This window comes from Euprymna scolopes, chromosome 2 (genome assembly GCF_053919585.1).
Source record: "Euprymna scolopes isolate OS-2025 chromosome 2, ASM5391958v1, whole genome shotgun sequence".
Taxonomy (NCBI): Eukaryota; Metazoa; Mollusca; class Cephalopoda; order Sepiida; family Sepiolidae; genus Euprymna; species Euprymna scolopes.
Genome location: NC_136483.1, coordinates 133,272,833 through 133,285,332, shown reverse-complemented (window position 1 = coordinate 133,285,332; position 12,500 = coordinate 133,272,833). Strand labels below are relative to the sequence as shown.

General features: G+C 31.1%; 1 protein-coding gene across 1 annotated transcript in view; it reads right to left on the bottom strand.

Annotated features, from left to right (window-relative positions):
- Positions 1-2,459: 2,459 nt before the first annotated feature.
- Positions 2,460-12,500, bottom strand: part of LOC145296188 (mitochondrial mRNA pseudouridine synthase RPUSD3-like) — a 69,010-nt gene continuing 58,969 nt past the window's right edge. Inside the window, exons 7-8 of the mRNA XM_080142400.1 lie at positions 7,916-8,055; positions 2,460-2,751 (exon numbers count right to left, since the gene is read on the bottom strand). Of these exons, the coding sequence (XP_079998526.1) occupies positions 2,521-2,751; positions 7,916-8,055 (371 nt within the window). The 3' untranslated portion in view covers positions 2,460-2,520. The remainder of the gene's footprint in view (positions 2,752-7,915; positions 8,056-12,500) is intronic.

The following is a 12,500-nucleotide window of genomic DNA, read 5'->3' as shown; positions in this document are numbered from 1 at the left end:
AATCCGTCATGTCTGTAAAAAGTTTTTACGACACATACATACACACATACACACATACACACATACATACATACATACATACATAAATAAATTTAAACAGACAGGTGAAATTTATATTATAGATTCCATGGGTGGCATTTATTGTAGGTCGCCCCGTAGTTTAATAATATTAGATTGGGCTAATGTTTAGGAGAAATGGAGGAAAAATATTGTTTATTTGAATCATCAAAAATTATGAAAGTTTGATTTTGTTGTAAAGTTATGAACTGAAAATTTATAACACTTATGTTTAATCAGACAAACAATAAAATAATGAATTTTGGATCTTAGTCTGGGCCTTCGTTGAATCATCAGCATTTATAGTGATAATAATTCAGGTAATGGTTTACTTATTTCCAAATTAATTTTTGTTTATTTGCACTTTTTTGCCAGTAATAAAAAGAGTCCTTTTATTTTTTAGTTAAATTCACATACAAGATAACAATAATAAGGTGGCCGGTTAATTTGGGAGGCTCCATGTTTTGACAAGCTTCTAGGTCTGACCTTTAGTCCTGATCTGAGACGGAACACGTACATCAAATCCGTTGCCAAGGCTGCTGGAAAAATGATGAGATCGTTCTACCGCTCCAGTAGATATCTCACTGCTGATGCAATTCTCTACCTGTATGAGAGCCAACTACATCCAAGGATGGAGTACTGTTGCCACATTTTGGCAGGAGCTGCTAGAAGCAGCTTATCCTACCTTGACAGAGTTCAAAATAAACTTTGTAGCCTAGTGAGGGATGTCCTTTTCTCTTCTCTGCAACCTCTTTCCCATGCTGCGAATCTGTCTCTACTTTATCGATATTTTCATGACAAGTGCTCATCTCAGCTCCAATCTATGGTCTCCCCTGTCCAGACTTTCATAAAAAATATCAATAATTTCCCCCACTGTTCATCTTTGCCTAAACCTAAATGTAGATTCCATGAACAAAGCTTCTTTCTTAGAACTGCATGCCTGTGGAACTCTGTTCTATTTTCCTGCTTTCCAACTGACTACAATATGGTTGTGTTCAAGTCCAACATGAACAAATTCTGGATAAGCCATCCCCTTAAGCAATCCAATTTACTGTTTTTCCACTACTAACGATTACTACGACATGACCACTGTCCACTCATTAACCCTTATCCTCGAGTGGCCTCCGGATCTTGATAAGCATTGACTCATTTGTAAAAAAGAAACAGACCTTGAACCTGTGTTTGAGTCACACTCTCTTCTATCTTTCAGCATCAATAGGAAGGTGACAGTAACTAAGTGGTTAATGACACGGACTGACAACCTGAGTGTAGCAAGTTTGAATCCAGTTTGTTCCACAGAAACACTTTCACTTATGATGTTGGCAACCTTCACGTGGTCTCTGCAGTAAGTACTCAATGTCTTCCTTGAAAGAATTCTAACTAGAAAGATAACAGGGAAACAAATCCCAACAATAATTATCAAATTCATATAAAATAAATGAGATGCTCAACAAACATAAAATCAGCATCAAGAGTCAACATTTTAAATCATATATTATTTAATTATTTTGAATCATATATTATTTAATTATTTTGAATCATATATTATTTAATTATTTTGAATCATATATTATTTAATTAGAATTCATTATTGAGATGAGTATCATTTATTAATTTATTTATTGCAGACTATCATCCTCATCTTTCTTAGTTGTTTCACAATGTTTTGGCCAACTATTCATTTGGCCTTCATCAGGTGGTAACCGCGACGGGATAGGAACTCCGAATTTCCTAACGGCATTCTCAGCAATGTCTGCCATCCATAGTTGTTGTCGCTTCACCACATTTTGGCCAAGTAAGTAAAATCCAACCTTGATCGCCTTTCGGCACAGTGGATAGAGACATTGAATCTCTACAGGTTCCAAGTGAGAACTGTCTGAAGATAGTGGTTTCAATCCTAACCAAATCCGGCCAGAGGCTTACTTGGCCAAAACGTGGTGAGACGACAACAACTATGGATGGCAGTAAATACTGAAGATACAGTTATGAGATTCAGAGTTCCTATTCCGTCGCGGTTACCACCTGATGAAGGCCAGACAACTAAGAAAGATGAAGATAATAGTCCACAATAAATAAATTACTTTTAAATCATCTTTTGTGTTAATGTCATCTGACGTCAGCTCAGCTGTAAATGGCAGTGATCAAATTCCTTATCACAGCTTTGTAAGACAAAACCATTCATTGATCATTGTTTTTTAACCTACTTATGTCATGAACAAGGAATGTTTTTGTTTGGTTAATTTTTTCCCAAAATAATTCTTTGTTTCTTTAATTTTTACCTCAACTCTGTCCGCAGATAAACCAGCTTCAAAACCACATTCTATCTAATAACATTTAAATAAACCAGTTCTGCTAAATAACATTCCCTAATGACAATAATGGAAATGTTAAAAAAAAATATATTTTTGTTTTAATTTATTTTTTAAAAGATCAAAAATTCAAAATTATTTTTCACACATCATCTTATGCATCAACATCATTATTGTGACTGTCTTTGAAAATGTCCGCAAATGGTAAATGCAGATTCAATTTGTTGAGAGTGTCATCAAAGTAAGGTGGATACGGTGCTAAAATGGATAAAGTTGATTTCTTTTTCTGAAAATTTCGAAGATCGACTTTGGCTCGATGGAGATGAAGTGGCATCTGCTCACCAGGGTTTTGGATGAGAAGTTTTTTCAGAACGGGCGGCAGTTTCTGAAATACAGTTTTTAAAAATAAATCCTGCATCAAAAATTATTGTCAAGGAAAAAAGAACACTGGAAAAAAATGGTAAATTTATATACTATTAAAAAATTATGGTATTTTTTTTTTTAGTTTGTATGTTCATATGCTAAGAAAAAAACGTTATTGGTTGACAAAAAAGGAATAGGCAGAGTACACACTACTAAGACAGTAGTTTTTACAATACCAATACTTGAATTTGAATAAAGGTTTTTTTAGTTTGATAGATATTTTATAAATTTTATGAACAAATTCTTGATGAACCGCCCCCTTAAGTAATCCAATCTACCAAATTTCCATTAATAACGACTCCTACAATATCATCCCATTGATTACTGTACACTCAATAACCCTTATACTCGAGTAGCCTCAGGGCCTTAATAGTAGTAACTCCTATGTAATAAAAAAAAGAAATTAATATAACATGAGAAAACATTACATAAATATTTTTTAAACTAAATTAATTTTTTTGGATAATCGGTAAAAAAATAGACATAAATGGTATTCAGAATTAGTTCAAAATGAATTATTTTCTTGAAAATAGAATTTCTAATGTTTTTATTAATTATTATATGTAAATACATTCATACTAGTTACTTACTCTCTCATGCAAATATTAAGTAGAATTTTTTTTCACAAAATTTCATAAATATATTTCTTTGTACTAGTGACAATTTGGAAAGATGGAAATTGACATATCCAAGTAACAACACCATTAAAATTAATTGTAATAAATTTAAATGCAAAATTATATTTTAAAATAAAATGTAAACGTTTCTGTGTAACTTATTTGCTATAAATATATTTCTATACTAACGGAGGGGCAGGCCCGACTTTGCCTGGACGTAAATTTAAATACGATATTGTAATTTGTCCAGATTTCTTATATATTATTATAGGGCCGTGATTTCAAAAGTAATAAATGATACAAAAAGAAGTATTTGAGTGCCATCAGCTAGAATTGAAACCGGAACTGTAGCATTCAAAGCTGACGACGTTATCCCTGTACCAACATGACATGCATATGAACTGATTAAAAATTAAAAATAAACTAAGATGAATGTACAAAATGTTAAACGATTTTTTCAATTTAAACCCATTTTTGACCCCTTAAAAACTATTTTAACCTTAAAAACTATTTTAAACCTTAAAAACTATTATAACCTTAAAAACAATTTTAACCTTAAGAACTATTTTAACCTTAAGAACTATTTAAACCTTAAAAACTATTTTAACCTTAAAAACTATTTTCACCTTAAAAACTATTTTAACCTTAAAAACTATTTTCCTTAAAAACTATTTTAACTGGCTAAAGACCAATAAAAGAACAGTCCATAAAAAATCTAATCATTTGAGGCCCCTAGCGATGCTCTGCAAGTTTTAGTTTTGGAGGAGATAGTTTGAAAATATGGAGACAGACAGCTGCTTATATATTAGATTACTACCAAATCATTTCTGAATTTTATTGGAATCCATTACCCTTTATTATGGTATATAATGTTCTAATCTGTTGTTTTCAATACACTAATAAGTATACTACTACAATGACTTTCGACTAATTATTGAAACAGTTTTTGGTTATTTTTGCTCTAAGCTCAACTTAAAATTGTTTGTAAATTTTCCAATACCAATAATTAGCAAATTATTACTTTTTTACTTTTCTGAGGATTAGAGTATTTTTTTTAATCCATGAATTAAAGGTCATTCTGATCTTTTATTTTATTCCTTGTTTAAACAATTGATAATTATAATGCAATATATAAAACTCACTATGTCTGTTTGTCTGTCTGTTTCCATTTATCTTCTTCAAGAGGCAAGGTCACAAAGTGATGCAAGGCAGGTCAAATGATTGCATTTTTGTGGACCATTGTTGTATCTCTACAATTATATAAATGCAATTTTGTCTGTGTGTGTGATTTCGTTCCTTATAAACTCCAAAACGGCTGAACAGATTTTCTTTAAAATTTACAGAACTTTAGTGTATAAGTCTGGGAGTGATCTTAGTTAAGTTTTGTCTCAGGATTCCTCCGATAATTACCAATAATCAATAATCGAAACTGTTATTTTAATTTATCTATCATCATTAAAGCCATTTTCTCCATGTCATTGCTTAGTAACAATAATAGAACAATGGGCCGTGAAAATTCTACTGTGGCTAAGTTGATGGCATGTTTTTTGTGTTTTTTTTATTTTGCATGACGTGGTTTGTAGGTTCAAACCCTGCACGTGAATTTCTTAATTTTTTTTTTTATTAACTGGAAAGAAGTTTATATCAAATAATTTTATAAAGGAAACAGTAGGTTCTCTAGAGTATAATGTAGAATAACATATATTTTGAACTAAGTTACTGCATGGAGGCATGTGAAGCTTCCTCCGGTGCGATTTCACGGATTTCGATGACAATAAAAATATAGGAGCGTGGAATATTCGTTGATCATCATTCAATCCCAGGCAGCGTCGGATCTCCCTGCTACTAATATATAAAAGTGACCTATCTGTCTGTCTGTTGATACAAGGAACAGTTTCTAGCAAACAACTCTGTCAATTTTTTGGTGTACAGATCTGAAATTTAATATATAGAGGATTTGGACTTGTGGAACAAAAGACAATTTGGTTTTTAGTAAAAATAGATGCTAAGAGGTCAAAATTGAAAAATATTGGAACTTGGCAGGCGTAAATAAACTTAAAGTGGCCTTGTTCGCATGCAAAAAATATACAGTCAATTTATTTTAAACTATTTCTTATCTGACTGACGATAGCTCAAACAGTAACAACTAAGGCTGGAGCACTAAATGTTTTGGTTTTGATTCTAGCTGATGGCACCCAAGTCATTTCTTTTTTTTTACTATTGAAATTACTACTAAATATTGGGTACAATATAATAATCAATAGATAATTGGCTCAATAATAATAAATACAAAATCTGCATTTAAAATATCATATTTAAGCATATTTTACAACCACGCAACACCAGGCAGCTTGCGAGTAAACTTGTAAAGTAACTTTACTTTTGTTTCATTATTTCAATATATATATAAGTGCAATTTAGTGTTATGAAACAAAGGTCTGCTCAATTACTTGTACAAGAGAATATGTTTTTTTTTCAACTGCCACTATATATTAGTTTGATCTTCCATTAATAACTTCAGTTTCATATCGCTAAAGATAAAGAATACTGGCTTACACAATAAAAAAAGATAGACTAAAGAATCAGTTATAAATTCAGTATCTGTGAGCTGAGTCTAAAGGTATCAATGGAAGATCAAACTAATGTACAGTGTCAAGTGAAATGTTATATATTATTAGATATTATATAATTATATTATATTATTATATATTATATTTCAATTATTATATATATGTATATATATGTGTTTATATGTATATATATATGTGTAAAAAAAAGAACAAATCGAGTTATGTGTCCATCAATGTTTCATCTTAATTTCAAGACTTCATCTGGATTAATGAAATTAAGAAAACAGAAACACCAGTACAAACCGTTGAAAATTTTCTTGACAAACATTTATTTGGTGTTTTTGTTTTCTTAATTTCATTCATCCAGATGAAGTCTCGAAATTAAGGCGAAACGTTGATGAACACATAACTTCGTTTGTTCCTTTTTTATTTCTCTATTTCATCGGAATACTATTTCCATTATTCTCATCATATATATGTGTGTGTATATATATATATATATATATATATATATATATATATATATTAACAATAATTAGAATAATAATGCTTATGTAATAGAGATATTAATAAGTAATTTAAATTACTTATTAATATCTCCATTACATAAACAGTATTATTATCATCATTATAATTATTATTAATATTATTAATAATAATTATATAAATATTATTATTATTATTATTATTATTATAACCATCACCATTGTTATTATTTTACTATATTTATTATTATTTTTGTATCAACTATTATTATTATGAAACTATTAATAATATTATACTTACCATTCAATACATTTGTCTCCGTTTCTAAACACTTATTATGTATATTGAAATCAATTGCATCTTGTTTATTACCGGTTAAAATGAACGCTAATGCGTTACAAATGTAAAAAATAAAAAAAGTAGAACATTCTTCGTCCACAAACGGTAAGAATAATTCAAGTGAACACTTTTAAACATGTTGCAAGAAATGAACACAGACCAAAAAACAACTTTCTAGCTTTTTCCAGCGTTTTTCATTTTTATTTATTTACTTTTTGTAATCAAGAGCGAGGACCACTTGAAATATAAAAATAAAATGTTGAATATAGAAAAACAACATCATTTTTATGTTTCATAAAACCCTCATAACCTTGAAATATATATATATATATATATATATATATATATATATATATATATATATATGTATATATGTGTATATATATATATTGGACATAATATTTAAAATAATCCTTATTGTTATATAAAAGGAACTGTGTGTGTGTGTGTGTGTGTAAATTTGTTTCCTATTAGCTCCTAAACTGCTGGGCTGATTCTTTTGAAATTTCACACAAACGTACTTTATGTGTCTGGCAGTGATTTAGATAGTTTTTGTATCAGAATGTCACCGATAAATCGAAAAAGTCTAATCAAAGAAGGAACAGGCGATTTTAACTAAAGTTAACGCCTTACACAGCCTAACATCACAAATGCATTTGAGAATGTTTATTACTGCACAAGCAGAAAGGCCAGGTATATAAAATCAACAGTAGACTTTTTGATATGACAGGGTGTGTTCGAAATGATTATATTTCTGTTTAAAGCACAACTGCACCATGATACTTGACTTCAGCATTTTAAATTCAAGCCATTATATATAAAAAGTAATTTTATAAAATCCATAGTAGGTTCTCTACAGTGCAATGTAGACTACAATGTATTGTGAACCAAGTGACTGTGTGGAGGCATATGAAGCTTCCTCCCAATGCACCTGAATGGGTTCCCAACTAGGGCAGGCAATCAATCGATTTGATTGGAAATTGGGCAATTTCACCGATTTCGACACAATTAAAAGTATGGGAGGGTGGAACATTCTTTGATACTCGTTCAATCCCGGACAACAAATGTACTTAATGTTGTTTTTGTTTCACATAACTTAATCAACACAACTCACCTGTATGCCAACCTCTGCACAATGCGGTTCAATTTTAACAGGAATATCAGAAATCTTCACAACTCTCGTTGAGTAAAGGTAATCTCCAAGAATGCTACAGAGTTCTTCCGTCGCAAATACTTCTGTGCTGTGGTATTTGTCTAAAAAAACAACAAAACAAAAGGTTGGAACTATATAAGAAGGTATGGATTTTAAAAAAAAGATTGTTTTCATAAAAGTTGCCCCAGACAAAGCATGAAGCCACTTGAAGTAAGAAGCTAAAAAGAAGAAAAATGGATTTTTTTTTTATTTTTTATTTTTACTCTTTTTCATCCTAAACAAAGCATGTTGTCATTTGGACATAAGGGGCTAATATTTGGGATAATGCTACGCAGTGAGATGTTAGTCCACTTTAGATTTAAATTTCTGCATGTCAGGAAAGCAGGAAATAAGGAGGGAATTTCAAAGTCTAGCAGTTCAAGGAAAGAAATTATTAGAGTAGAATGCTTTCCAGCATCTAGGGATGTCAACAGTGAAGGGGTGGGATTTTGCTGCTTGTCGGGTTAGTCAGGAGTATGTACACTGAGAGTACACAAGTGCTATGAGTTCATTAGAGCACATTCTATTAAAGTACTTGCAAAACAGACAGGGGCGCAGCATTTTGGCAATAAGATGGTGGTTGGAGCTTAGCAGAAAGCACGAGATCTATTAGATTTGATTGGGGGGGGGGGAGGCTTTAAGACAGAGACTAGTGGTACATGTATCAGCCGATATATGCCAACGATGCTACATGCATGGACGAATGGTGGTGTTGTAGAAATGTAGGATTAAATTGCACAATAACAAAAAGGCAGAGAAGAGTAGAATCACTTTGAAACAAGGTAGTTGTTAAACTAATGGTGTAAAATTCAGAAGCAAAATAATCGAATGTAAACCCTAAACATTAGCATTCCGTGAAAAAACCCAATCATCGACGCCAGTAATGTCTCAAGGCACATACGGGAGATTTCAAATTACCTACTAAATATAATCTCCAAATGTTTTTGGTCTCTCATTACAGAAGTTTAATTAGTTTAGCAGTTTATCCTATACAACAAAATATATACACATACCTATCTTTATATATTTGCTCGCATTAAATGTTAAAATTTACAAAAAAAAATAATATGTTTGTTAGTCATATGTTATCGAGAATATATATTCCAATTAATAATGAGCCATTTATTTATTTAGAAAATTAAATTTCGTTTAAATTCACACAAAAAGTTGGTCCATGTTGTATGTATTACTTGAACTCAAAATATAATCTATTATAACAAAGTCATATTTCTTTCTGTTTGTTTGTTCAATAGAGACCTCCAATGCATGCAACAGATTTAGTCCCACAATATGTAACACGATGTAACTGTGATCTAATTTCATATCATAACTTTTGTACCATTTAAAAGAAGAAGCTTCAAATAAACTAGTAATAGTTTTTTAATTTTAAATGTACAAAAATAATGAAAATGCGAGACTAAAATCGTATTTACATCATCGTCACCATAAAGCAATATTCCTATGTCGTAATCATTTTGAAAGCGTAAATACACATCTAAAAAAATCTAGTAAAAATTGGAGGTACCTATCGTTCAGAATATACATCATGTGTGATGCCATAACAGATTACGTCATGTGTGACGTCAGCACAGATTATGTCACATATGAGGTATGTTGTTTCAACCTAGCAACGTCAGGTATATACAGCTAGTAATTTAATAAATTTAGCTTCCTAAAAAAAAAAATCATCAATACAAATGTTTCTACGCATTTCAAAACACACGTTTTTTTTTTTTAGAATAAATAAAGGTCATGTTTTTTAAAGGCTTCGTCAGAGAGTTTCTTTTATCTCTCATCAAATTAAACCTACATCTATATAAGAGCCAGATACGTCCAAGGATGGAATACTGTTGCCACATATGGGCAGGAGCTGCTAGAAAAGACTTATCCTGCCTTGATAGGGTTCAAAATAGACTTCGTGGCCTGGTGGGAGATGTCCTTTTCTCTTCGCTGCAACCTCTATCTCACAGAAGAGATGTTGCGAGTTTGTCTCTGATGTATCGTTATTTTCATGGAAAGTGTTCGACTGAGCTTCAATCTATGGTCCCCCCTCGCCAAACTTTCACAAGAAACACTAGACTAGCTGAAAACATTATCAATAATTTTCCACACTTTTTATCTGTGCCTAAACCTAAACATAGATTCCATGATCAAAGCTTCTTTCTTAGAACTGCACGTCTGTGGAATTTTCTTCCGTTTTCCTGCTTTCCAGCTGTCTATAATATGTTTGTCTTCAAGTCCAACGTGAACAAGTTTCTGATGAGCCGTTCCACTTAAGTTAACAAATTTACCGAACTTCCATTACTATCGATTATTATATTGTCCTTTTGACTACTCTACACTCTTTAACCCTTATCCTTGAGTGGCCTATCGGCCTTGATAAGTGGTGACGCCTATGTAAAAAAAAAAAAAAAAAAAAAAACTAGAAAATAAATAAAACCGTTAACATCAAAATTGTTCTCTTCATTTCACTTAATTATCCCATTTCTTTTCAAAACAAACCAATGAAAAATTCTATAGCTATATTCTTTATATAAATACCCGAAAATTATATCAAAACAATATAAAAAAAACGATGCTATCTTCTCTTATAATATCATCGATAACTATTTTTTTCATCAAGTTAATGCACACACACACACACACACACACACACACACACACACAGAAATTTAAAAAAACAAAAATAAACAAAGAAAAAAGATTTTTCATCTTTTCTTTTTTAATTGAAGAAAAAAAAATCTTACCACTTCAGTCAACCATTGTACTCCAGTTAAATAATTTGAATAAGGAAAAAGTGAGTTTGAAAAGTCAGTTAAATTTTTTAAAAATTAGAAAGCAAAATTAATTTCTCTTTCTCCCCCAAACTACAAATTAAATAGCATTACTGCCTGGACTGATATTGCCTTTTGTCTATACTGGACTATTCTAATATTTTTATTCTTTCTTTTCTTGATTATCTATGATTGAGTAAAAGAGAAAGTGAAAGAGTGATGAAAGCGAGAGTAATAGACAAAGCAGGTAGAGGTCACACATGTATTTTGTGTGATTAAAATATACAGAAAAAAAGGGAAACAAACGTTGACTCATATTTAGTGCAGTAATAATAATAATAACAACAGATATACCTAGTTGCACATTATTTTTTAATGTAAACCATTTCAGTGAATTATATAGTTGCTCGATTTGAACTCTTACATTTGAAACCCTATCTGATCAGTTTCACTGTTTTATTATGACAAATTAAGGCACAATAAATGTTTTACAAATGTATAACAACTACTCCTGCTGAATCTTAATTTGTGCGATATTAAGGCATGATAAATTGCTCCTGCTGGGCTTTTTTTGTTTGTTTGTTGTTTTTTTAGTTAAAAAATTTCATAAAAAATAAGCAAGTTTTTTTTTTAGACTTGAGAGGAATATGAAATAAAAGTAAAAGCCAAATATGAAAAGAAAAAATTGTTCCATAATAAAAAAAAAATAATTGTTTACATTTTTTAAATCGTAAATGTATTTTTATAGTAAGTGTTTGCCAAAAAAAAAAGACAATGAAAAGTAAATATATCAAGAAATTAATTCAACCAAATTTCAACCATTCAGTCTGAGAAAAAAAAAACGCTTGTTTACTTTTTACAAAGATTTTAGCAAAAAAAAAAAAAAAAAACACCATGCCAGTTCGTTTAAATTAAAATTGGTTGCTTTTTCTTGTTCTTGACATAAGAATCCCAGGTTGTTCGAATGATGTGACTAAATATCGCATGAATAGAGAATCAGAAAGAATAATTTGTCATACATAATTAGTAAAACACCCATTAGGAAGTGATGGTGGTTAAGTGGCTAATGACACAGGCTGACAACCTGGATATTCCAAGTTCAAATCCAGTTCATTCCACAAAATCACTTAATACGTTGGCAACCTTCATGGACTCCTTCCCATAAGTATCCAATGTCTAAAGTAGAAAGAAAGCTGATTAGACAAATATCGGGAAAACCAATGCCAACAATAGAATTTTCAGATTCCTATGATATGATGATGATTAGTAAATGATTTTATTTTTATGTTTTGTTTTTATCATGAAGTCAAACAAAAATAGCAAGATACAACCATAAATGCAGGTTGAAACGATTAAAGTGTTGCCTTAAAGAAAACACTACAGCTTTATTTTAAAACTTTTACTGAAAATATCAATTCAGGTAACTTGATTATGTAGTAGAGCTGGCATCTATTCAATGTAGCCACCTTCAGCCTCAATTACCACCTTGATACAGGTCCAGAACTAGTAGCATGCTTTTCCCACAAGCACCAGCAGAAGCTTGGCGAATACTCGGTAGATGGCAGCAATCAGGCAGGCTTTGGTATTGTGGGATGTCGTGTTGGTGATGTTCTTGACGTATGACAAAACGAAGTAATCCAACGGCTTCAGGTTGGTGGAGGGGGGGGCAGTAAGAGAAGAATACAAAGTCGTAGTACTCCTGGAGCCAAGCCTGGGTCTCTTCGGATTTATGG